Source organism: Chelonoidis abingdonii, chromosome 10, assembly GCF_003597395.2.
Source record: "Chelonoidis abingdonii isolate Lonesome George chromosome 10, CheloAbing_2.0, whole genome shotgun sequence".
Lineage (NCBI taxonomy): Eukaryota > Metazoa > Chordata > Testudines > Testudinidae > Chelonoidis > Chelonoidis abingdonii.
In genome coordinates, this window is record NC_133778.1 from 62,734,628 (window position 1) to 62,757,914 (window position 23,287).

General features: G+C 39.1%; 1 protein-coding gene across 8 annotated transcripts in view; it reads right to left on the minus strand.

Moving 5' to 3' along the window:
• Positions 1 to 8,129: 8,129 nt before the first annotated feature.
• CCNT2 (cyclin T2) overlaps positions 8,130 to 23,287 on the minus strand; it is a 42,619-nt gene continuing 27,461 nt past the window's right edge. For 4 of the 8 annotated variants that reach the window (XM_032782512.2, XM_032782504.2, XM_032782498.2 and 1 more), the window contains 4 exons: positions 19,101 to 19,146; positions 17,633 to 17,796; positions 12,480 to 12,550; positions 8,130 to 12,213 (listed from right to left, as the gene is read on the minus strand). In XM_032782512.2, coding sequence (XP_032638403.2) covers positions 10,804 to 12,213; positions 12,480 to 12,550; positions 17,633 to 17,796; positions 19,101 to 19,146 — 1,691 coding nt within the window. In that variant the 3' untranslated portion in view covers positions 8,130 to 10,803. Of the gene's footprint in view, positions 12,214 to 12,479; positions 12,551 to 17,632; positions 17,797 to 19,100; positions 19,147 to 20,014; positions 20,173 to 23,287 lie in introns of those variants that run through there. The other 4 variants (XM_075070256.1, XM_075070255.1, XM_075070254.1 and 1 more) reach the window with 2 other exon arrangements.

The following is a 23,287-nucleotide window of genomic DNA, read 5'->3' on the forward strand; positions in this document are numbered from 1 at the left end:
TATGAACGATTATAAAACTGTTTTAAAACCAAGGCCAGATACAGGAATGGGATGATAACACTGGATCATGCTCCATCGGCGGTTCAGAAACGCCAAAAAGTGGCACCAGATGGGTCAATTTCCAGCACACGCGACTACGTTGGGTAAGCATTAGGTACGCCTGATATCAGAAACAATGGTTAATCCATGAACAAACTCACTCCAGAGATGAGCAGTTCTGATGGTGTTCCTGAGGCCATAGGTACAATCTCACTAGGTTGGAAAACCCAAAATCTCACTGAGTGGGGAGAATTGGAAGCCAATAGGGATGAAGTGGCAAAAAGTCAAGCTATCAGTAAGGGGAATGAAAACCCCGTGGCAACACGACAATAACCCTCCCAAGGTCAACCCAAAACCCCCACCGTCAACCAAGGAAAGCACGCAACACCACCTATCCTCCACCCTCACATCCAGAGAGTCTAACCCAGTGACCCATTAGCTGGGAGATGAATAGGCTAAAGGTAAGAAAACTCGAGGACATATAAAAAATACCAGCTGCCCCAAACCCACCAGGTGCAAGATGTATACACCGCCAATCACACGCAAAGATCCAGGCCCAGTTACCGTCAAATCCCGGTGGGAGCGAAGGGAACATTTGAGAGTGGGCGGAGAATAGAAGGTTGGGCCTGGCGTGGCGGTGACACGGGGCAGTAGAGTACAGCTATCTCACCTCAAATCTGCGTGTCGGATCCCAAACTCATGAACTCAAAAGACGCAACAGTGACGGCATTTACTCCTTCATGTCACAAAGCACTGTGGATTGCCACAGCTGAAACGTCCTGTCGCAGTACAAAGGCTGGTCGAAGCTGTGAGACTTTTGCAGTCGATTCTAGAATTTAATTTCCTCCCCAATCGGCTACTGTGCGAGCGGAAAGACTGGCACAATCCAGCGTGAAGCGGGCCAAGGAGAGGAAGTCACGCAGCCAAACCAGCAAGCTTTCCCAGACATTCCTGTTTCGCAGCCATCCACGGAACGGCCGCTGTTACCATGAGACCTCAGACAGAGTAGGTGGGACCCGGATCCCATGCCATGCGGCTGAACCAGCCACCAGCACCTCCAGTCCAGGACCGAATGAACAGCAACCAGCACCAGCAGTCTGCAACCACATCTTCCCCCAACGCCATAAAGGGGCCAGCGACCGTAAAACTGGAAGAGAAGCACAGGACTAACCATACGAAGAGCTCACCAGAGCTGATATATCCCGGCATATAACCCAGTTATGCACCTATGTTGCGATAGCGTATCACTCTGTCAACTTGGTAAATATAACTATCCGATTCATTTAAATCACGTCATCTACATCTCTTGAGCCGTCCAGGACAGAGCAAGCAGAGAGAGCAATCATCAGAAGAGATGTGAAGAGAGCCAGCCAAAATAGGGATAGCAGATCGCAAGATCGGAGAAAGAGTAACAGTATAACAGAGCCTACGCGCAGATTAAAGACTATAGGGAATGCTGGCATTCGGGGAGTACGCATCCTATGTCTACTTCCAGTTCATCTTATATACTGAGTGTAACGGATATAGTAAGAGAAGTTAAAGCAGGAGAGTGTCACACAGAACTGATGTTTATAGCACATATAGGAACTTGTATAGTCATAGGTGGATCACCAATAGAGAGTGAGGTATCACTACTAAGGGCTGGTGCTGGATTCCAACCAATATAAACATACAGGGAGCAATGGAAGAGCACTTGATGGCAAATTAAATTGGCGTTAGGGAATAGGTGAAAAATGAGATCAAAGGGGCAACAAAGCGAACATACACCATCATATGCAACCTACTTATCTAACAGTCATACGTACTTCGGCTCAACAGCGCGCAAGACATACGAAGAAAGATATGACGATCCGGTAGCTAAGGACGCGGGATACATATTAAATAAATTAATAACCAGGCTCCATGCTGAGGGGTGAAGAGAGAACGGACAGGTTGGGCGAAGTCACTTCCACACTGGGAGGAGGGATGGGCCAACCGGGACCCGTTCGCCATCAGTATTGGGTCTTAGTCAGTTTACGATGGGAGAGTGGAAGCCCCGCAATATGAGTGCGACCATCAGCCCATCGCCCGTAGAAGGCCCATATACAACCAATTAATGTAGTGCTTCTAATTTCATCTCATGCGCGTAGCTCTGGTCAGCATTCTGGGTTCCTTTCCCAAAGAAGACCCCAGAAAAGAGTACGTACTGATCTTCGGACCCTTGCTTACCCATGCTTGAAGGCCAGTAAGCTCTACTAGGCGACACCCCCCGAGAGCTAAAGCTCGTGTGCCCCGCCCCTAAATCACGACATTTTCAGCCAGGGGTACGTCTTGGCCCTCGATACTCCTTAACGAATCAGGATCTTATTTATCTCTCTAACAACAACATAGTCAGCAAAACTGAACAAAATAGATTGTGCGAGGCAATATTGTACACTCTTAAGCAGCTTGATATAAGCCAACTATCAGAAAGAATTCAAAATCCAACAGAATCTAATGGATCAACTGATTGGAATCTGTTGCATTTACGACAATGTTCCTGGAGATACTCTAACATCTGAAAGACGGAGTACCTAATTTCAGGTAGATGAAGAATAAAACTTTAACAAGTATCAGACAGTCTTATCTGACCCCGGTGGTAGCTCTAGAAAGATGAAACAATGCACAGTGTCATAAACCTACTCGGTGAATATAAAGTTTTATGATCAAACCAGTTTCTTCGGCTGGACAGAGTGCCACGATACATGCAACCACAGTATTACGTACTCAACGCTATTTTTTCAAGAAAGTAATGGACAGATCCCGACAACGAGTAAGGCTCTGGACGGGGACTTCGAAGAAGATTCAATTACTGCATGGATTTCCTATTAATGTCCGTGGCCAAAACTATCTATTCCTCTGGGCTTAATTCTCCATATGTAAAATGTCAGGTAATGTGACTATATTATTTATTCTTCCTCAACAGTACGTCTTACTCTGAGTCTTGTTATTTTTGAACTATGTCAAACGAGTCACGGGAGGGCCAGCTCTCGTCCACTCGCTCACACATTGAACAACCCACCAAAGGGAGTTTCGTCGAATTGCAAAGAATGGGCTGAAGCATAAAACTCGTAGCAATGAGCCTTGGTTGACCCTTTAGCAGTTATGGGACCAACTATCAATAATAAACTACTAGAACAGTCAACGAAGAAATTTGGCACATTCTTGTTCTTTTGGGCAATTACCTAGCTACGGACATTGCAGATGGGAGGGGCTTATATGGTTTTTTGGAAGTGCAACAACGTGAATTATCAAATGGTTTAGATGATCTGCATTGTCTGTTCACCTTTCAAAGATAGGAAATTCTCCTATTGGTGTCAGCGTAAATTAAGAATCGTGGAAGAGTGACAATGAAAGTCCGTGTACAAGTCTGCAGAGAATCACGGTGGCCCTACCAGTACTTAATCATAACGAGTTCCTTGAATTCATATGTAAGATGAGGAAATGAAGGCCATAATCTCGGATGTCAGTGGTGGAAAAGTGAGACTTCAGTGAGTTGCTGCTTGTTTATTAGACTATCAATGATTTTCGGCCTCAGTGTCCATTTTTTTCCTTGAAGTTCCAGTAACTAGCAAATTTCTGCTACCCTCTAGATAATTACCCTGACTAAGACAAACCATTCTCTTGGCCCTACATCCCCCTGGGTAACTTACAAGTAAATTAATCAGAATTGTTGTCATTGTTAATCTTTCTTTTCTCGCACTGAATTTGCTACTCAAGAGCAGGGAAATGCAGCAGCTCAGCCCAAAACATTTCAATAAAGGCGTCCAAACTATTCTGATAATTCATTCTCATGTCAAGAGACTCGTTAAAGAGAGGGAAAAATGTGATCAAGGATCAATGATAGACACACTAATGAGTAAGAGATAGCTTATTTCAAAAATGGTGAGAAACGTATCGATTATCTAGGCATATTCCAAACTCTGCTAATTGCTCCAAAAGTAAGTGATAGCTTATCATTATATATCCTAAACAAACGAATGATGCAACCTCACTGGATACCGATTCTTGGAGCTATAAAAAATTTTTCTTTTCTACTTGCCAGCAATCCCTGAATTATCAGAAGCTAATTAGGTCAAGAACTATCATAATAAAAAGCGACGTAGTGAGTCTGAGGTGGAGTACTACGCAAAAAGGCCCCACTTAAATTAGCGAAGTTTGCGTTTTTAACCTAAGGAGAGCTCGTTTTTTTGAAAAAATGCGATGAGGTTATTAGGGTAAGTAAAGTGACGCCTTGGCCGCTGAGGTTGTCATTTAGATGAGGGCTAGCTGAATACCCGCTCCTTATCCCCGTTCTGGTAGAGACCAGACTACTCCCGTGTAGGTTAAAATTTCAGACTGGCAAGCACGTTAGATGAAGGACTAATTTGAATATAGATGAAAAAGATTCACTATATTAACAAATAAAACAAACATAAAGGAAAGAAAAATTAACATTTTGACAATAGAGGCTAGAGAAACCAAATATCCACAGTCACATTGAAAATAAATCAGCTTAGGTACAGCGTTCTTTATAAAACAGTCCAACTTGGTCCTTTGGTCAGGTGTTTGGTTCCCTTTGTTAACCCTTTACAGGTAAAAGAAACATTAACCCTTAGCTATCTATTTATGACACGTGACATCGTCAGGGCAGACAGGTGGTATATATATTGTGTGGATGCAGCCCATACAACACAGATTGTTCCATATGCGGCCCACAATGGTAAGTAGATTGAGAATCATTGGTAGAGTGGATAGTGGGTTATGTAGCGAAACTATCTGCTAGCAAAATTTGATAGGGAAATATATTGGGGAGGGGATGTATTTAATAAAGCAGAACTGCTTCCTGGTGATAAGAACCCTAAATACCTTGGTTAATACAAAAGTCTGCAACACAATGAAAATTTAGCAGCAGTATCAGAATTTCTCCTTGAATAGGGAATTAAAGTGATTTATGTCCATAATTTTACCTACTGAAAAAAAAATTATCTAGGGATGCTTGTTCTCAGGGTTTATATATATTTAAAATTCCATAGATTTGAGCCAAAAATTATATACACCATCTGTCAAAAGAAAGCAGTTTAGCAGATTCTCTCTCACTTTACTAGGCAGTCTCAGAAGACAACGTAATGAACATTTCCCCTACACCTGTGCTGACACGTAGATATTATTTCAGTGCCATCAGTAATCTGATGGGGATGTTTTGCAAAATGTAAGTAGTTGGCAGAATTGAAGTTTGTAACAGGTTACAAAAATTAAAACTTATAAAACCAACTTTTTCTTTAGAACTATATTTTAAAGTGTTTGACTTAATTGAATCTACCCAAATTTTCTCACTTTAAAGTCTCCCAGTAAAATAATTTTAGATTCTTGTCACATAAAATCTGCTGAAGTAAATTGTTCCTACCACCATTTTTAATATTTTCCATTACATATCACACGAGTGGGAGAACATTATGCCACCGTAATAATCCTAACTTCACACTCATTTCCCAAAGTCCAAATAATTCAGTCCCATTCTATAGAACATAGGTTGATCCTTATGCAAAGTCCTTGGAAACTAGAGCACCTTCTCATTACATTATCTTACAATTATCTGTCCTATGACCTAAAGTGAGGTATACATAGTTCCAGGATATATTATAATTGCCTCTTCGGGTTAGGGGAGTCTTCAAAAAGGCTGCAAAATAAAGATGAGCTTTAATTTAGCATGAAATAATAGCTAGATACCACTTATACTAAATAATAATGGACAGGGGTAATCTAGAGCAAGCAGTATGTATTTTAATAGAAATGTTATGTTTTTCAACAAAATCCTCACATTCCCCACATTTTTGCAACAACAGCTACTGCACTGAGTAACTTGTTAAAAATAAGAGGATTAGAATATTCTAGTAACCCCTAGATGTTTTAATATTTAGAAAAACTAAGCATAGTAAGAATAGCCTCAAACTGGGAGAGCATTAAACATACTGATATAAACCTGTTAAAATCCTTGATGCTTTGGTGACATCTGAAATTGTTTTAGCATGTTATTCAAAGAAAATTTCAAAGCTTTAGAATCTTTGTTGCTTAAATGTTAGTTTGTTGCTATTTCCTAGTGAGTATATAAAATTTTTAAAGTCAAATTTCATCCACTGCATTAGATACGACAGCACACGGACAAAGGAAAGTACTGGAAATTCAGAGGCCTTGTCTACACACAGACATTGTAGAGCTTTAACCACACCTGTAGCTTATGGGAAAGGAAATAAGAGACTAGTATAAGGCAACTTTACACCAACATAACTGCAGCCATATTAGGGGTTGTACCAGTAAAATTATACTGCTAAAAAAAACCCCCTATCCTTAACTGGCAATTATACTGGTACAAGAGCTGTGTATATACCAAGGCAAAGGGTCAGGCAGAAGTAGTAGTAAGCCCAAAATAAAGCACACCAGTTATCCGACGACACCTGGATATGATGCAGCAGACATTCTTGAAGTGGTTATAGTATAGATATATGATTCACAAAAAAAAAAAAAATTTGAAACTTTTAAAATCAAGTTTCTTGGACTTTTTAATTCAAAACCCACCAGTCCCTCCATTGTGTGTCTCACTACTGAGTTAATTTTTCATTTAGGCTGTAACAACTTTTTAAAGTTTGAGCTATCTTGAGTAAAAGCAACATTATGTATTGTCATTCCAATGTCATTAGAATAATTGGCAGAGGGAATTAGTGTAGTTTATTCTATTTTACAAAGATCCATATAAAAAGCAATTAAAATGACTCAGTGATCAGACAATTCTTTAAGAAGGTGAGGGAAAGTAATCCAGATGAGTATCAAAGGGAAACTGGAAACAAAATGATCAAATATAAACTGCCCCCAACAGGGAAGGCTTCTGAGCAGCCCTTAAAATCATCAGAGTGACTCCACAGGACATCTTTAGTAAGGGACTTATGAGCAAGGAGCTACCAGCTACAATTGTAGGGATATGGGAAAAAGTAAGTAGTCCAGAGTGATCTTGTATTTATAACATTCAGTGTCTGGGAACCAATTACAGCTGAATGATTTAGCCAGCCTCAGTACTCATAGAAGACTTGAGAGGAGCAAGGGAATAACAGCTTTCTCCCCATAGAACTGCTTGGAATGCCAGCATGCTCGTAATTCTGCTTTGCTGGAGGAAGTATATTTAAAACCATGAATTAGTATATTTCAAATTACAGATAAAATAGCTATAATACTCCTAAAACAGTCCCACATGACCTTGAAGCTACTTCATTAAGCTTTACACACTTATTACATGAACATTAATACATATTTTGATATGGAAAAAAGAATTAAAGTTCCCACTTGGTTCATATCAAATGAAAAGTAGAGTCTGCACTTTTTTTTTTTTGAAAGATACATCTAAGTTACAAAACTTGCTTTTCTGAAGTTCTCCGACTACGAATTTCTGCTGAGTTAGAAATTACTGTGAAAAAAGTTAGAAGTTAAACTATGTTACTTTTCAAAATTCAAAAGTGCTTTGTTTACATTTGGAAAACCATGAATGTTTTGTCATCAAATCCAAGGGGATTTTTCATAATTAATATACACAAGCAAAACTGGAAAGATAACTATAGGAAATAGGACTGTATTTCTGCCCAATAGAGAGTCGCGAGGTAAGGAACTTTATTAATAAATAGCTTTTACATAAGTTGTCCTTGTAAAAGACAAGTGAAGTTTTAATCTCATAAAAGCGCTGTCTTAAAATTATAACTGACTATTTTAACACACAACATTTATCTACAATGAGCAGAAAGGATATACAGCACTTCAATTTTAACCAAATACCAAAAGTACTGGACCACAGCAAGATACAGTACATTGTCTAGAGTACTTTAATGCAGTACATCCACCATTAGCAATGAGACTAAAGATTCAACGTACAGTAGAATCTCAATAATCCACACACTTAACATATCACAAAAATGATGAGATTTAATAGCTGAGCACTGTAGTGAGGTTTCAGAATTAAGACTTCATTTTTACAAAATACATAGTGTATTTTCTATTAAATTCACTCAAAACAGTAACAAAACTATAATCAAAGTGAACAAAGTACACTGTGGAGTATTAGCTTTTTTATTGCATTTATTCATTCACTTATGGGACCAATGCTGATCCCGTAAACAGTTGCAACATGCTGTAATTCAGAGTTCAGTAATTTGCAATGGGTTTCAGTCAGTGTGAATTAGTGATATTTTGCTGTTCCCCACCCCCCATATCAACTCTAATCTCAGAGAGCAAGACTTCAGTACAGAGATTTACATATTTACACAATTGTAATGCAAACTAAAAATAATCTTATTTGTAGATATTCTTTACAAAAGAAATTGAAATCACGGTTTCTCATTAACCTAGAAGAGCAACCTTTTGTCAATGTAATTTCACAACCCCTGGAATCAATGTGAACGACCTGTGTAAATCATCACCTCAAGTGAAGATCTCTGGCCTTTTTCATTTGTTTTTGACCATTGCCAGTTACCTGCCTGGCATTTCTTCTCCAAGTTATAACATTAGATGCTATATTTATAGTACAATATATTGCTGTATCCACATTGGATGCATAAGATGCATTTCATGGCACAGCTATTTAACAGGCTTACAAGCAAATATTGTGATACTTTGTAAAGAGTATTTTACACATTTTACTATTTTATCTTCTATCTCTGCATATTAGTTCAGGACAGTTTACATTGCTTACATTTGTCAACAATTCTTCAGTCTTACTGCTGAGGTGGAGAGGAGAGACTATTAAAAGGGTTAGAACATATTCAACAATGTGAAACAAGTGTAATAATGCTGAAGTATATTTTTCTGAATGTAGAAAAATTCAAAGCAGTTAAGGGTAAAGTTTTGTATCCTGTATATCTATGGGCAAAGGCTAAATGTGGACCTAGATACATTCTGTTTTTCAATTTAAAATGTTTAGACGTAAAAAGTAGTGTCCATTGTTCAAATAAAACTTAGTTACAAGCTTTTGCATTACTGGAAATTGAGTATTACATAGTAATTGATATACCTGTAGTTGCATAATATAGCAACTACAAACTTGTAGGTACTGAACAATTTTGTAGTTTAAAGCACTTCATTTCATAATGGAACTAAAGGGCTAAGCTTCAGATTAAAATTCTGAAGTGTTTACAACTAGTTACACTGAGTACTAACTGCATGTGCAGGTGATTTAGGAAAACTTCACTTGTATATTTAAAAAAAAAAATCAAAACAGTCACTAGGAACCAGCTTTTGCTACCTTATACTGAATATATGTTGAATTCATTCATAGCTTATTAATCATTTTAAGCACAACCATAAAATTAGTTAATTGTCAGCTGGTAAAACAAAACTGTAGTTTTGTCTTTCAACAAAAATGATGTATACACATTCAAGTCTCACTTCTTCTAAAAAGGCAGAAGACTGTGCAAACAGTACACAAGCTATATGATGACACTTGCAGACAAAGTGTATATTAGTGGTTTAATTGGAGAGTGATTTTTCACAGAGCTAGAAACAAAATAAGTAACCTCCAATTTTGTAACTAATCACAAGTACAATGCACAGAGAATCAGTGGTAACTATTTTATTGTTGGAATATAAAGGAAGGTTGGGATATCATAGTTTTACTCTTATTTATTGTGAAGACTGCATTCTCACCTGTAAAAGAAATATGGCATCACACACAAATACACTTTTTGGAATTCAGAACATGTCTGTTATTCTGAAATGGTAATGGAAACAGTGATCCCTGTTTACTATTAAAATAACTTATGGTATTAAAGTTTAAAAAACAACTTACTAATTTTTCACTATAAGTTTTTATGAACTTCAGTTCTTAACTCACATTAATCTATGTAATCATTAAGTAACAGCTCTGCCTATATTACTGCATCAAGCCAATAAACATTTAAATGCACTTCACATCAAGATTATGTAAACTTTATTCTTTTTTCCTTCAGAAAGCTTGGGGCGCATTTCAGCAGTCCGGTCACAGTTAGCAAACTGAGGCCCAAACTCCTTTATTGCCTCATTGGTGATGCTCTCCTGTGGATGACCATACATGGTACTAGAGTACCCACTCTAGTGAAGTGCCCTTTTAAGCAGCTTCCAATAAGGCCTACAGTTCAAGATAAACACGACAAAGCGTCACTTTTGTTTAGATTACTGATGGACTCTGACACAAGATAAAATAAAGTTATGTATATTTTGTTATACTTACAAGCAGCTCCAATCCTGAGTATTTATGGTATATCTAAACATACAAAAATGTATGTACATTTTTCTCCACTTTCTTGTAAACAGTTGTCAGTATACTGTTTTTAATCCCTTTATCTTTGAAACATGCAAATCATACATACAGTATAAATACACAAGGAAAATTACACTCTTTCAAAAGCTAAGCAACAAAAATGGTGGCTGCAGTGTTAAAATTATAAATAATCAATGCTTGAGGCATCCTAGACACCTAAAAGCAGATGATCATTCTACTGTTCTTAGCTGCAGTTGTAGAAATACTGAGATTTTTGCACCTTCCATGCTATTACAGTATTTATAACACTATTGCATGTGGAGATAAAGACTTGTTTACTATACCTCTTCTTTTCAGAGTGAAGGATAAAGCAGCACTTACATATAATGAAACCATGGCAACAACAGCTCGTGTTGCTACTGCTAGATTAGGAAGTTTTCCATTCTAACGATTCTTAAATTAAAAAAGTAAAGAAAAGTGACCTAAACAATTGATTACATGTTCATTCCTTGGGCACTTAACAGCGAATCCAGCATGTCGAATGTATCTTTGTAGTCCATATGCTGGCTGTTTGTACTGTACTCGTGATTGGCATCAGGACCGTTCTCCACTGGCTTCTTGTCCAGTTTCACGAGGGTGCTGAGATGTCCGTAGCCCACCTGGTATGTGACAGGGGGAGGAGGGGGTAAGGGAAGGTTAAAAACAGAGTTGTGAGAGGATACATACTGCTTAACAGAGGAGGAAGAACTAGATGAACTACCTGAACTTTTGGAACTTTTGCTCAATTTGGAGTGGTGGTTGTGAGAAGCATCATTGCTGTGCAACTTCTTTCTTGAAGAGCCGGAACTAGAGGAATTACCATCACTACTCAGGCCAACAGGACTCCTCAAAACAGTTGGTGTTATTCCATCAGTGCTATGTTTACTGCCGCCACTACTACTGCCACCACTATGTGAATGCTTGTGACTGCTACTATGATGGCGATTTGAAGAATGTTCTTTGTGCTTTTCTTTATGGTCTTTGCTAACATGTGGACTTGAGTGTTTGCTTTTTCCACTGCCCTCATCTGATGAACTGTGTCTTTCTGAAGAAACTTTAATTTTCATTTTCAGATCTTCTTTACTGGAACTCTTTTCTGTAGGTGGGATTGGTATTCGCAGTTTGAGGGATCCACCCTTTTCTTTTTTATCAGATAGATGTTTTTCTGTTTTCTCTGGATTTGCAACAGGAATTTTCATTTTAATAGGGGAAGTAACAGAACTGCTACTGGTTGCTTGTGGTTGGATGTGCTTTTTATGTTGCTGGTCTACTTGGGTAGCTACATAATGTTCCCTTACATCCAGTTCAAGGGTTTCTAGTTTGCGTTTCTCTCTGTATTTATCCAAGGACATTTTCTGAGGAATTATAGGAGCAGCAACCTGTCCATGGTGTTTGTTTCCTGACTTGTGAACATAGTCTTGTTTACCAGTGGAATGCTCAGTAAGTTTTTCAGATCTGTGATGTAACCCAGAATGCAATTGTACAGAAGTTCCTGGTTGGAAGTTCAGATTATACTGACTACCAGGTAACGCAGTTTCCTGTTTCTGAGAATATATTTGTTCGGTCCTTGTTTGTTCTTGATGTTGAGGCCATTCCTGTGATGTCAAACTATATGAGGTACTTGGCATTCCTGTAGCTAATATTGCCAAGTTTTCAGGTGCATGACTGTGTTGAACAGACATACTCCCTGAGTTCAGAGGTACTGGTGCAGGAAAGGTTGACGTCGATGATTTTTGGAAGCTTGTGTTGGCAGATACACCAGTAACAGTATCCACCAAAATTGAATTCTGGACCAAAGATGAACCAAGAAGAGAATTCTCAGATACCTGTCCATCTCCTTTCGGTTTCTTAGCAGCCTGATTAGCCTATTATGAAAAGGAAAAAAAGAGTAAGGACAAACTTAGAAAGTACTTATAAATAAACAGTTACCTAAGATATCTCAAAACTGGATAAAATAAGGTGGATTTCATAGTTTTATTTTTTTTAATTTAAGTTACCATAATAGGGAACTGCAGAGGGACATACAATTATGAACATACTGCCAGGGAAAAGTTCAGGAAGCTGACAATCTTACTTTTAGGTTTGTGGCAGTTATGTCCTATGGCAAATTACTTAGGCAACAAGTTCTTACCCTCCAATTACGAATCCTCTTCAGTCTGCTAGGCGTTTTCTCTAGTATTTGCAGAAACTCGTGTGTGAGCTCTGGGGGAAAAAACCAAAAGCCTCTTTTCACACTTGAATCAGTAACAGAATCTATGGTCTTGTCTACTCAGTCAGCTGGTACAGGCAAGCCATGGTGTACATTTACAGAACCCCAGCTTGCCACACAGAAACTGGCTGTGTGGACCCTGCTACCACTGTACATCAAAATACACTACAGAACTTACCCTCTTGCATCTTTTCAGTAATGGTACACAACCTTAAATCTTAAACCTTAATTTAGTTTAAAATTTAGTTTGACGGGGCTGAGCATTTTATAAGCCAAGCAGTTTAAAATCTAAAAGCTTACCCAGATCTAAACCTTATCTTAACAAGCTTGGTGAGAAAAGCCGCACCAGTGACTCATCCCCCTCTTGGAGGTGTTAGCCACTGTGGAAACAGAGTAAATCATTCATTAGTGATATCCCAACGGCTGTAACTATCCCACCTTGCAAGGTCCTAGAGTCTGGGCTCCAGTGTGAGCCGTAAGTCTACACTGTAATTAAAAAGCCCTGCAGCGAGTGTCTAACTGCAGTGTAGACATACCCTTAGAGGCCAGGATAGAAGTAATCAGTAACAGGTATGAAGGGGTGTAGTCTAGTGTGTGTGTGGGGGGGAGTTACTTTGAGAGGCCTCCTGGGAGAGCCCCCCCTTGAACAGAGAGCCTGTGACACAGAGCAAGCACAGGAACTGCGTGACCTGCCAAGGCCAGGGGAATTTGGCAGGGAAGGAAGGAGTCCAAGGGATTTAACAAATAGAAAGTCACCAAGTTCAAGAAAACTCACAAAATAAAGAAAACCCAATACACCTAACAAACATCCTAAACTCAGGCAACTCTAAGCCGCCCCAAGAGTAAAAATGCAAGCAGAAAAACAGCAGAAGGCTGGCAGCTACCCACATTATCGCACTAAGTACAACATGTAATACCACCTGCCTCATGGACAGGTAGCATACGCATGCATGCAGTGCAAGCTACTCATGGCCCTGAGACAGAATATGTGCACTTGAGGCCAGAATGACTCAACTGGATGAACAGAGAGAGAGAGACAGAGCTATACAGAGGAGACTTTCAGGGACATAGTGGAGTAGTCCCTACCTCCTGTCCAACAGCCCCAGTGCTGTTAAGGAGGATGAAAGTCTCAGGGCATGAGACCATCACGCTAGAGCAAAAGGAAATGATCTCATAGTTGGGACCCACCTTTCAGATGATGGCATGATATCCTCTCACATTGAGGATATCCCTCCGGAGGCAGGGAACCAAGTTACTAGGAAGAGACAGGCAACAGTAATGGGGGACTTGATTACTAGAAATGCAGATACTTGGGTTTGCGATGACTCGGAGAACTGCATGGTGAATTGCCTTCGGAGTGCAAAGGTAGCAGATCTCACGAAACATCATTCTACATAGTTTCATAGGTAGTGCTGGGGAGGAGTCCGTGGTACTTGCAAGTATCAAAATGACATAGGAAAAAGGTTGGAGAGAGGTCTTGGAGGCCAAGTTTAAGTCAGCTAAGTAAGAGATTGAAGTCCAGAACCTCTATGGTAGCATTCACTGAAATGCTTCCATTTCCAAGCACAGGGCAGTAAGGCAAGCAGAACTGCAAGATCTCAGTACATAGATGAGACAATGGTACAGGGAAGAGGGATTTACATTTATTAGGAGCTGGGGGACTTTTGGGGAAGGATTGGCCTGTAAAGAAGGGATGGGGTCCACATTAAACAAAATGGAACCAGACTGGTGGCACGTAAAATTGAGAAAGTTGTAGTGGATTGTTTAAACTGGGGAAAACCTGATAGGAGTAGAGGATTACATGGTTCAGGTGCAGACATCCCTTAGGGGGAACTTTATCTTAGTATAGAGGATAGGACAGAAGTTGGTAAAATACAGAAAAGATGTAGTAAGCAACAGGCAAATGTAGGCGTCCCATTTAAATATGACACACGAAGGGAAGCAACTGAATATTGACAAAATGTGTAAGTATAAATACTAAAATGAGTGAAGTACAGTGCCTGGGATTAAAGGAGGATATTGATAAAACAAACATCGCAGAAAGTTGGTGGGAAGAGAATAATCAATAGGACATGTTAATACCAGGGTATAAGATATATAGGAATAAGAGGTGGACACGCTGCTTGGGGTCTGGCATTATGTGTTAAACAAATCAGAGTCAAATAAGCTAAAAATCTTAAACAAAACTGTACTACAGAATCACTGTGGATACAAATTGAATACACTCCCCCCCCCCCCCAAAAAAAAAAAAGTAGTACAGAAGTAGGAATACACATTTACCACCTAACCAGGATGGTAACAGTGAATGTGAAATGCTAAGGGAGGTTTAGAGAGGCTACAAAATCAGAAAGCACAATAATAATGGGTGAATTCAACTATCCTTATACTGACTGGGTAAGTGTCACCTCATGGCATGATGCAGAAATAAAAATTTCTAGACACCATAAATAACTGCTTCTTGGAGCAGTTAGTTCTGAAACCCACTAGGAGACAGGCAATTCTTGATTTAGTCCAAAGTGAAGGACGGGTACTGGTTCAAGAGGTAACTAGAGCTCAACCACTTGGGTAATAGGGACCAAAATGTAATTAAATGCAACAGGGAGGGGAGGAGAAATACTACTACAAAGCCCACTCCGGTAAAATGTAATTTTAAAAAGGGAACTACATAAAAATGAGGATGCTCATTAGATGGACATTAAAAGGAATCGTTACAAGGGCTAAATACCTGCAAGCAGTATAGGAACTATTTAAAAAGCACCATAATGGAAGCTCAGATTAGATGTATATACTAAATCAGGAAAGACATTAAAAAGGTTCAAAAGAATGCCACCACAGCTCAAGAGCAAAAAGGCATCCTTTAAAATTTGGATGACAAGTCCTAATAAAGATAATAGGAAGGAGCACAAACTTTGGCAGGTTAAGTATAAGAAGATAGGCCTAGAACGAATTTGAGAAGCAACTTACTAAAAATGCAAGAAATTCTTTTTAAGAACATCAGAAACAGAAAGCCTGCCGAACAGGCAAAGGGGCCACTAGACAACAAAGGCGTTAAAGGAGCACTCAAGGAAGACATGGCCATTGCAGAAAAATGAAATAAATTCTTTGCATTGGTCTTCACTGAAAAGGATGGGGGGGGGGGGGGGGGAATACCCACATTGATGTGTCAATAGAAGAGGTTTAGAACAAATTGATAATTATACTGTAATAAAATCACCAGGAACAGATAGTATTCACTCAAGAGTTCTGAAGGAACTCACATATGAAACTGCAGAACTACTAGCTGTGGTTTGTAACCTATTGCTGAAATCAGCCTTTATACCAGATGACTGGAAGATAGCGAACGTAACACTGATTTTTAATAGGGCCCTAAAGTCGATCTTGGCAATTATAGGCTGGTGAACCTACTTTCAGTACAAGATAAATTGGTACAAACTACAGTAAAGAACAGAATTATCAAACACATATAAACATATGTTGGAGGAGTCAACATGGCTTTTGTAAAGGGAAGTCATGCCCCATCAATATATTAGAATTCTTTAAGGGTATCAAGTAGGGTGTTGATAAGGGTGATCTAATTAGCGTACTTGGATTTTCAGAAAGCCCCTGGCAAGGAGTCTCACCAAAGGCTCTTAAAGAAACTAAACAGTCATAGAATAAGAGGGAATATCCTCTCACAAATCAGTAACTGGCTAAAAGATAGGAAATGAAGGGTAGGAATAGATGGTAAGTTTTCACACTGGAAAGAGGTAAACAGTAGGGTCCTCCAAGAATCTGCACTGGGACCTGTGTCATTCAACATATTTATTAATTAAATGGGAATGAACAATGAAGTGACAAAGTTTGCAGGTGATAATTATCTTGAATAATTTTGTAAATCCAAAGCTGACTCCGAAGAGTAGTAGGGGAATCTCACAAAACTGGTGATGGGGTAACAAAATGGCAAATGAAATTCAATGTTGATAAGTGAAAAGTAATGCATATTGGGAAAAAAATAATCCCAACTATACATGTATACAAGCCATTTTCTAGCACCTCTGATTAGTATATAGATTTGCAAATGCTAGTCAGCATTTATTATTACTGCACTGCAATAGTGCTTAGGGATATCAATCACAGACCAGAGTCTTTTTGTGCCAGACACAAATAAAGGGATAGATTATAAACTCTTTGGGGCAGGGACTAAGTCTAAACCAAGTGACGACAGATGGAAACAAGACAAGAGCAGCATAAGGGACCAGTGAGACAAAACTGGTCATCATGAACAGTAAAAACAGTAAAAAAAAAAACTTTGGTAAATATCTAGACCATTTAATTTTCTGTTAGGAGAAAAAGTTTATTTTTCTTTCTGATAAAATCCATTAAATAGATATTCCATGGGCTATGCCAGATTCACTCCTATTGCACAAAATTGGCTTTAATATGGTTGATCCCACATCAATCTTATAATCCTAAAGAAATTATCTTTAGTGACTAATAATGTGGGTGGAAATGAAGCAAATTGCCATCTTAAGGCAGCACAAACTATGAGAACGTCAGTTTTTCAGTATGATTATTTAAAATCCCACATCAGCAAACAATTTAAGCATGTGCTGAACTTGCAACCCACAAAAGGTGAGACTCTCATGGCTTTTAAGAAGCCCCCAGCCTAATTACACAGCCCTGAAAGCACATTTGAGTTATGGTAGTCTCCCCAGGCTGTCCTATGAGCTGCACTATTGCATGTGAAGGCCCTGCCCCTAGCATGGTCCACATGCCAAATCTTGCGAGGGAGTTCTCAGAAGAGCCCACCTTATGGCCATCTTCCAATTCCTGTGCCAAGAGAATTCTCCCACAGCTGATGTGGGGCTCACACAGTCCCTTTACTCTGCTCTGGTCCTTTTTTCTGGCTTACATGATCAGAGCAGGGGTGAGGGTCTCATCTATAAAGTCAATGTTATTTAAGCATGAGTTCAAGGGCTTTCCTTACCCACGACCTAAAGTAGTTGGAGGTGAGTTAAATGTTAGCTGAAACAATAGCAGAACTACAAGAACAAGGTCACGACATTTAAAAGAAATAAAAAGGCAATACTACTTGCCATCTAGCAATTCCAGAGTAACTGAAGGATCAACATATTCCCACCAATGCTTTCCATCTGTCGATACAGGAATCTCCCAATTGGACCACTTGCATGCCAAATGAATGCACACACATGCTATCACTGTGGGTTTGTACTGAAGACAGAAGGTAGTAAGGTGTAGGCTGTTGCAGAGAATTCAAACATGTAAAATAAAAAACCCAAACAAGTCAACCACTAAGATATAGCATAAGGTTTTATATCAAAACTGATATTAAACATTAAATCATGGAACATGCTTCTGATTAAATTCTGAAATTATTTTATAACCTTGAAAAAAGGCAGGTCATTTATCTGGTAAATTTAATTTGCTTTTAACAAGAGTAAAAATAAAAATATAGTATCCCTGAGTTCATGCTATTGACATTTTACTTAATTTTAAAGAGGGCCAAAAATTCAACATAACATGCTTGATAAAATTTCAGCCACAGTGAAGTCATTAATACAGCTCATTACTGAGACTGCATATCAAACCAGCAGCTGTGGATACCCAACAGTTCCCTAGAGGTTGAGAGAATCACTTGTGTGATATGAGTAGGCCCAGGTTTAGGATACAAATCTCCTCTCATTTCAATTTTCCAGCTAGTAGTAGCATAAGTATGCTGGTTCAGATTCAGTGATTCTAACAGCTTTTGTAAACAAAACTCTTCCAAACAAGAAACTATCCCATAATAAAGGGACCACCAAAAATGGTTAGGGTCCCCTCAAACAAACATTACATATACAAACAGATTTTAACAAAATCATGTACTAGAATTACATTAAATTCAAACTAATTTTGCAAAGAACACATGGAAGACAGATCTACTCCCAAACTTCATCCTTCTGCACTAGAATAGCTGGATACATTTACTCTTCTGCATTTGGACAACCAATTTCAATTTCACATAAATACTAAGATTTTTAAAAAAGCATGTTAAAAACAAACACTGCTTCTGGAAGGACAAACATTACTTAGACTAATTCTAGTCTACCTGGAAAGAAGATTAGGTAATTTTAAGAGTTTTTAGGCTGACTACAGTTTCATAAAATTAGGATTGGATCAATGTATTTAAATTAAGAAAAAATTGCCATTAACTATAAGTGTAAACTAGAAATAGCTTTGTACTTACCAAGATGCTCGACTTTCTAGGTTAAGTTTATCTCTTTGTAATCTTTAGCTGCTATTCAGGCTACCAGTTTTAGACTTATGCACTCACAAATCGAGAAAATGTCATCAGAAAGCACCACTACACTTCTCATTGTGCATTTAACCCCTTTGTGCCACAAGGCCCTTGAACAATACACCGCACTGCAAACAGAAAGGTACCACCACTGTAGATGGCCCAGTTTTCTGTTGCAACAAGGGTAGGACACATGGAGGGGACCCTGCAGTAAAGGAAGCTATAGTGTGCTACAACAGTGCAACAAAGAGGTTCAGGATAACAACCTGTTGGTAGCCATGAAATAGGATGTCTGTGCCAAATCCTTGCTTGCTGTAACAAAAAAAAATTGAAGAAAAATTAGCAATCTACACTAAGCGTTGGCTTCATTCCAAAATTAAAATGCTTTAACCTCAAAATGAATGATATGGAGAACACTTATAAGATACATTAAGCTGCCTGTAAAAGTAAATCTGAGGACAGGTTTACTTATCCTCACTGAGCTAGACTCGGAGATGGGCAAGTCATTCAGTTCATCAACCTTCCCTACTGTACAGAGTATGTTGATCCTTCTGCCTCTTGAACTGTCTCCATCTGAGCCACAAAATGAGGGAAGTCTCCTTTGCAACTCCCTAGCCCTCCCAAATTTAAGACAGCGTGGGTGGAGGGGCGGCTCTCTTACCTTCCACCCCAATTCTAGTGCTTGCCTGCCTCCCTACGTTAGTTCTAGATGGCTCCTTCCCACAACCCTCCCCACAGCTGGGTCTCTCTCAGCAGAACAGTCGAACAGAGAGCCAGCTGCACTAAAGCTCAGGCCAGAGATCAGTGCTCTTCTCCAGCTGAAAGGACACAGAGCAGCTGAGAAAAAGTAACACCAGTAACCCATAATTATCCAAGAAAGTCCTAGAACAGAACTAATTCCTGAACTAGACAGTTTAAGGGTTAAATTAGCTTGTGTGCACTTATACACCTTCTTTAAATCAAAATGTAATGCTCATAAGCATGGAACAAAACACTTGATTACATCAGAGGCTTCAACGTAGATTTTAACAAATTTATAACTCATTAAAAAAGGTCATTTAAGTTCAAGTCTTCAATATACCAAAGACTGATTATGATGTCCCTGGGGCCTATCCACCACCAAGTTTCTGGCCCTTATCTGCCAACCCCCCACGGTCCTCACTCAGATGAGAGCACTTACTCTTAAAATGCATAAGATGGAATGTCTGGGCACAATGAGCTTAACTGAAGATTGAATGTAGCCTTCATTGAATTTTCTTACTTTGATACTACCACTTGAAATCAGTGCTACCTGGAGAAAATGTACTGTTGGATCTTATGTCAAAGGGAGCATTGTCACAAACCTCTATTCTTTTATTTTAAGGAGTCTGTCTGAAAAAGAAAAATTGTAGCAGTAGCTTTCAAATTTAGCAATCTGGGAAGCTTTTCACACTATCATTTTATCAAAATCCAATTGAATTCTGTTTCCAATTACTGCTGATAATAAAGATACAAATGTATAAACCAGGCTTATGCCTTTTGCTAGGGCTGGGCAATGCCATAACTCATTGTTGATGACATCAGTGAATCTGACAGAAGTGGTAAGAGAATAGGACATCTTTCGCCACATGTATTTTGCTAATCCACAATGATAGAAAACAAACTGATATTTGATGGAATTGTACTACATATTTAGCTTTTACAATCTATGGTAGTTCTGTGGCAAACTTATTTTCTCAAAATTAAACTTCTTTGGTAACTTTTCCCAAAAAGACACAGGAAAGCATATTCAGGGCTCTACTACAAAAAAAGGGGACACTTTCATAAGGAAACATAACTGAAAACAGAAATGTTAAACAAGATTGCAGTTTGTTACACTTTTTGTCAATGTAGAGAATAAGCCATCTTCAGATTTCTATACAATACTGAAACTCTGCTGAAGGATATTTGAGTTAAAGAAAGGTGAAATACCACAAATTCATCAATATGACTTTATATTCAAGAAAGAGTGGGCTGCCAAAAGCTACCAGTGTAACAAATGATAGTTGTCAAATATGGAATTGTTACTTAAAAAATTATGTAAAACAAAATGGTAAGTTGAACAACAAGAAACTAAGGAAAAAAATCACAATTTGAAAATTATACATTTCAGCCTCAATGTAAGTCCACATTAAAGGAATGCTTGCACTCACAGCACTACACAGACTTCTGTAACGAAGATTTCAAATTTATTCTATTTACATACTTGTGTAATCAAATGAAGATTACCAAAGACCAGGATACAAGTGTTTTAGCTCAACACACCAAAGCCACAACAGGGAAAGACTGTCCAAGGTATTCATCTAAACTTTAACGCAGCTTAGTGACATCTTACTAAAGCAAAGAAACCTAGTTAAAGACTTGTAGTCCACCCTTAACTAACCCTTTAAAGCAGATCAGGGATTATTTAAGAAATGTGCCAAAAAAGTAGAAGGCGTGTCAAGGCAATAACCTTGTCTAAGTCATAGCAAATCAAGAGATCATGATAGTTTACTACTCATCTGTTTGATTGCAGATAAATATGACTTCCAGAATGTGTTTCCTATCATTCTTTATCACTCAGAGGCAGAGCTGTCTAATGTAATTCTTCGTTGCACAACCGACCATAAAAGCCTGGCTTGGATACTTGACATAAGTAATCAAACCCTTAAGGCAGGACCTGGTACAATTAATCTACCTTCCAAGAGTTCAGGGTCTTCCATAAACCCCTGGCAGGATCAGATTACTGAATCAATTGTTAATGTGCACAGGAACCCTGTCTACCTGATGTGGTTCCCAATGTTCAGTCTATGAGCCTTCTCCTGAAGACAAGGTCAACTGAAGGTGCAGTGCTTCTGGGGAGATCTTATTAGTATTTAATTATACTCTCAGAAAATTTCAGTGTGCTGATCCCCTTAAGGGTAGGTGCCACCAGCCTGCTTGTTAGCAGGACTCAGACATTTAGGAAACTTATGGCCCCAGAGAGAGCACAACCTCCTGGGACAATCAGGGTATAAAAGCTACCTAGACTCACTGCAAGAAGGATTACTTGGTGAGCAGAAACTGGGTAGGGCAGCTCTGCTGGTATCCCAAGGAGAGGAAGATACTCAAGCAATCCCTGGAAAGAGATGGACCCAGATGGGCGAGTCTGCACTTAAGAACGAAGAGCTATTAGAATCCTCTGGTCAAAGGGAAAAGATCAAACAGACCCTAGGAAGCAGACTGTGTTGATGAACACCTAATACGTAGGGGAAAGACTGGAAGAAGCCCAGGTACAAGGGTTAAGGTTTGTGAATAGAATCATAGAATATCAGAGTTGGAAGGGACCTCAGGAGGTCATCTAGCCCAACCCTCTGCTCAAAGCAGGACCAATTCCCAAATGGTCCCCTCAAGGATTGAACTCACAGCCCTGGGTTTAGCAAGCCAATGCTCAAACTACTGAGAATAGTCTTGTCTGATTGCCAAAGACTATTAGACCTTTGGAAGAGGACTGTAGAAACCTGAGGTCAAGGTTCAGAATGGGAGTGTTTCCTCTACTAGTGACAGGATATTATTTACTTAAGATCTTCCTACCTCACATAACATCAGCTGAATTGTCTTGGTCATGACATCCTCTGGAAAATATATATATTTGGATCTGCCTCCTCTTCTACAGGGTCACTTTCTCTGTCAGATTCAACCACAGTTGAGCAGATTATACTGGTGCTTTGGACGGCTTACAGACTTTGACTGGACAGTTTTCACATTAGTAGAGTAAGGACAATGGCTCTCCCAAGATATCCGGCAATGGAGGTAAAACAGCTGCAGGTCTCCCATAAGGCATCAAGGTCAAACCAAAGTCCCTGCTTCCCAATGTTCATTTTCAGGAGAATCTTATGTCCCAGCGTAGATAAAGGGTTAACTGGTGAGGGGCTTCTGCTCAGGTGCATCAAGAAAGGTCCCTGAGATGGGGATGAGTGCACTAATTCCTGCCCCTTCAAGTTAATCAGAACTAAGCTCTGAACACCAGATTGGACTGACACCAAGAACTGAAGGGCTGAGGTGGTAATCTCAGCAACAGGAAAGAGGAATATTCTCTCACCTCTGATCTCTCAGCTAGCACAGGAGCCAATAACTTCATTTTTGCCACTACAAACATGAATTTCCCTTTCAACACCAGAGTCTCCTTGGAATGGGAACTTCTTACTACCAGATCATTACAGATACACTGTCTCCAGACTCCATAGGTAATTGTGGGCCTGTCTCCTCTTTCTTGTCAGTCTCTTAACACTGATGAAGAATGATCTGGATCAGTCTGATGTCCCCCATCTTCCACCTACCAGAATGTCCATACCTTCTTAGCCCCAAACTTAGACATTCTAAGGTTGGATCTTTAAACTCTCTCAATCTGTGAATCTTTGGAGTCAGAAGGCACCATTAGATCATCTTATCTGGGCTTCTGCATATTAAAATTTCA